The sequence below is a fragment of the Dendrobium catenatum genome, unplaced genomic scaffold (assembly GCF_001605985.2).
Source record: "Dendrobium catenatum unplaced genomic scaffold, ASM160598v2 original_scaffold_33816, whole genome shotgun sequence".
NCBI classification, from domain to species: Eukaryota; Viridiplantae; Streptophyta; class Magnoliopsida; order Asparagales; family Orchidaceae; genus Dendrobium; species Dendrobium catenatum.
This window is the reverse complement of record NW_021352274.1, coordinates 758-3,890: the sequence shown is the minus strand read 5'-3', so window position 1 is coordinate 3,890 and position 3,133 is coordinate 758. Positions and strand designations below refer to the sequence as shown.

General features: G+C 42.1%; 1 protein-coding gene across 1 annotated transcript; it reads left to right on the top strand.

The window, feature by feature from the left end:
* The first annotated feature begins 229 nt into the window (after nt 1–229).
* On the top strand, nt 230–2,308 carry LOC110111534 (pentatricopeptide repeat-containing protein At5g16860-like). Its single transcript, XM_028691641.1, has one exon. It carries the CDS (start codon nt 230–232, stop codon nt 2,306–2,308), a length of 2,079 nt encoding a protein of 692 aa, XP_028547474.1.
* The last annotated feature ends 825 nt before the right edge of the window (nt 2,309–3,133 follow it).

The following is a 3,133-nucleotide window of genomic DNA, read 5'->3' as shown; positions in this document are numbered from 1 at the left end:
GCATAGATAATAAGGAGCTCTTCAAGAGAATAATTCTACCTCCCAAAGATAAAGGACTTCTTCCCCAAACATTTAGTCTATCCATAATAATTTGACCAAAAAAAGAGAGGGGCATCCTTCAAATATCTAATAAACCTGACTCTATTAGTTAGAATGGAGCTGGCCGCCTCGTTAGAGTTGTAGAAAAACCAGAGATTCTCTTCATATTCAGGTGAGAAACTGCGGATGGATGAAGGCGCACTCACGGCTCCTAAAGCAAGGCCTGGACGGGAATCCGGTGGTCGCCACCCGCCTCCTTCAAGCGTACGCTTGCCAAACATCCCCTTCTTCGCTAACAGACGCTCGACAGCTCTTCGATCAGATTCCTTCTTCCTCCCGCGACACATTCCTATGGGCAGCAATGATCTCCGCGTATTCCCGCTCAAACATTCCCATTGCCGCCATCCACCTTCTCTCCGATCTCCTCCGCCTCCCATACGCTCTCTCAACTCTTTCCTTTGCATTTGCATCCGCCGCCCGCTCCGCTGCTTCCGTCGGCGACCCATTCCTTGCTCGCTCCCTCCACGCGCAGATAATCTGTCGTCAAATCATACCCAACGTTGTTGTCTCCACCTCCCTCGTCGACATGTATTCTAAATGCAACTCATTGGGTTTGGCACAGAAGGTGTTCGAGGAGATGCCCGAAAGAAATGTCATTACCTGGAACACTATGCTAGCCGCTTATGCAACTGGTGGCAAGGCCATTCCCGCTCTTGAGCTTTTCTACAGTGTTAAATGCGATTTAGGGGCTGATGAGTTTGCTGTTGCCAGTGGCTTGAATGCTTGTGCTGCAGTCAATGACCTGAGATCGGGAATGCAAATTCATGGCTTTTCTGTTGCTGCAGGGTTTGAAATAGACCCAGCTGTTGCAAATGCCACGGCTAAGATGTACTTCAAGTGCAGTGAAGTTGACTCTGCTGAGAGGGCATTGGAAGGGAGAGAACTTTGTTTGCTGTCTAAGCTTTTGATGATTAAAGGTTATGTCTTTAATGAAAAATATGCTGATGCATTGAGGAGCATTAGTCAAAGTGATGGTTTTGTCGAGCTTTTCATTGAGGATCATAGCATTGCTGTTTCTTTTTTAAGTGCTGCTGCAAATCTTGGGGTTCTTCAGATGGGGAAGAAGGTCCATGGAGTTATCCTCACACTTGGTTATTATACAAGTTTGTGTTCAATGGAGAATGATGACACCTTCATTGTTAGCGCTTTAATTGACATGTACTCGAGGTGCTCTAGCATCAGTGAAGCTTGGATGGTTTTCCATAGTTTGAAGGAGAGAGATGTATCTCATTGGAATGCGTTGATGTCAGGGTGCATCTCTAATGGCTGGCTTCAAGATGCCTGTTTCTTGTTTGATAAAATGCCTATTAAGAATGTGATCTCATGGACATCCATGATTTCTGGATATGTGCAGAATGGATCACCAAGAAAAGGTTTAGAGTTGTTGGCCAAATTTTATATTGGCGAAGGCTTGGTTAGAGGAAACTCCTTCACCTTTGTAACTGCTCTTGATGCCTGTAGCAGCCTTGCAGCTTTGGATGCAGGTAAACAGATACATGTTCAGGTGCTAAGAACTCTGAGTGGAGATTTAAGCAGTAATTTGATTGTGGAAACAGCATTAGTTGACATGTATTCTAGATCAGGTAACCTAATTTATGCACGAAGAATCTTCAATAAAATGCAGATGATGAATGCTTTATCTTGGACATCAATGATTACTGGTTATGCTACACATGGGTTTGCTTCAGAAGCAATTGAAGTTTTTGAAAATATGATAAGAAATGATTTTGTGCCAAATGAGGTGACATTTGTGTCTGTCCTGAGTGCTTGTAATCATTGTGGTTTGATTGAGCAAGGGATTCAATATTTTAACTTAATGAAGGAGAAGTATGGTATTGCTCCTAGAGTTGATCATTTTGCTTGTCTGGTTGATATGTTAGGACGGGCAGGAAAGCTTGTGGAAGCTCAAAGAGTTTTAGAGAGTAGAAATGCTTTGGAAATGAAATCAGATAAAAAATGTAGAGTGGGCAGTGATAACGATGCTACTATATGGGGTGCATTGCTTGGGGGATGTATGATATATGGGAATTTGGAGATGGGGAGGAAGGTGGCTAAGGAGATGATAAATAGAAAGCATCAAATTTCAGGAACTTTTGTTATCTTGTCTAATTTCTATGCGTCTTCAGGAAACTGGGAAGCCGTATATAATCTTAGGAAGGACTGGAAGTGGCAGGGCTTTGTTCAAAAGCCAGGGTGTAGTGTTGTCTAAATTGGAAGTTCTTTGTGGTGTTTTAAAAGAAAGGATAAAAGCCAATCAATGCTGTCTTAGATGTCTTTACTTGGTTTGTTAAGGAAGTTTAGAAGTTGGGAACTTGACAGCCGAGCTGGTGGGAAGATTGTCCCGTGCTTCAAAGCATAAGGATTGAAAAACAATTTGTGGTCAGAAGAATGCAAGAAAGTTTTTGTGCAGCTGAAGAAATACTTGATGTTCCTTTTTTTCTGATAAGTCCAAAGCCGGAATTGATGCTGAAGTTGAACCTTTGAGATGAGGAGAAGGCCGTCTTTTTGGTTCTATTAAGAGGGGAAGCCAATAAGCAACAATCTGCTACATCATGCAGAAGCTGCCCTGGCTATGATCAATAATGTGGAAGGCTATGACAATACTTCCAAGTAAATATGTTGCAATTGGTAACAAACCCTTAGAAGATGTGATCCTAAAAATAGAGAAGAAGTCGTTAGAACTCAGGGAGTTTAAACTCTAGTTAATGCACAGGAGTATGATAAAAGCTCAGACTTCATTATACTTATTCGCAAACTTCACATGAAGCCTTGAAGCTAACACTGAAGTACATGCCAAGCTGAATTGCTCCCAGTTCCATACCAATGGTGCACTGTGTTGAACTAACCTTTGAAAATCCAATATGAAGATACCAATGATTATGTTAAATACAAAGATATGCTGGTTGTCCTGAGTTTTTCCTTGAGTTTTGGCATCAGGAAGCTGAAGTTTTACAGCAATTCTCAGATGGCAGTAATCTAGATACTAAGGAACTTTGATGTGTGTGAGCAAATCCAAGCACATTACCTGCTGAAG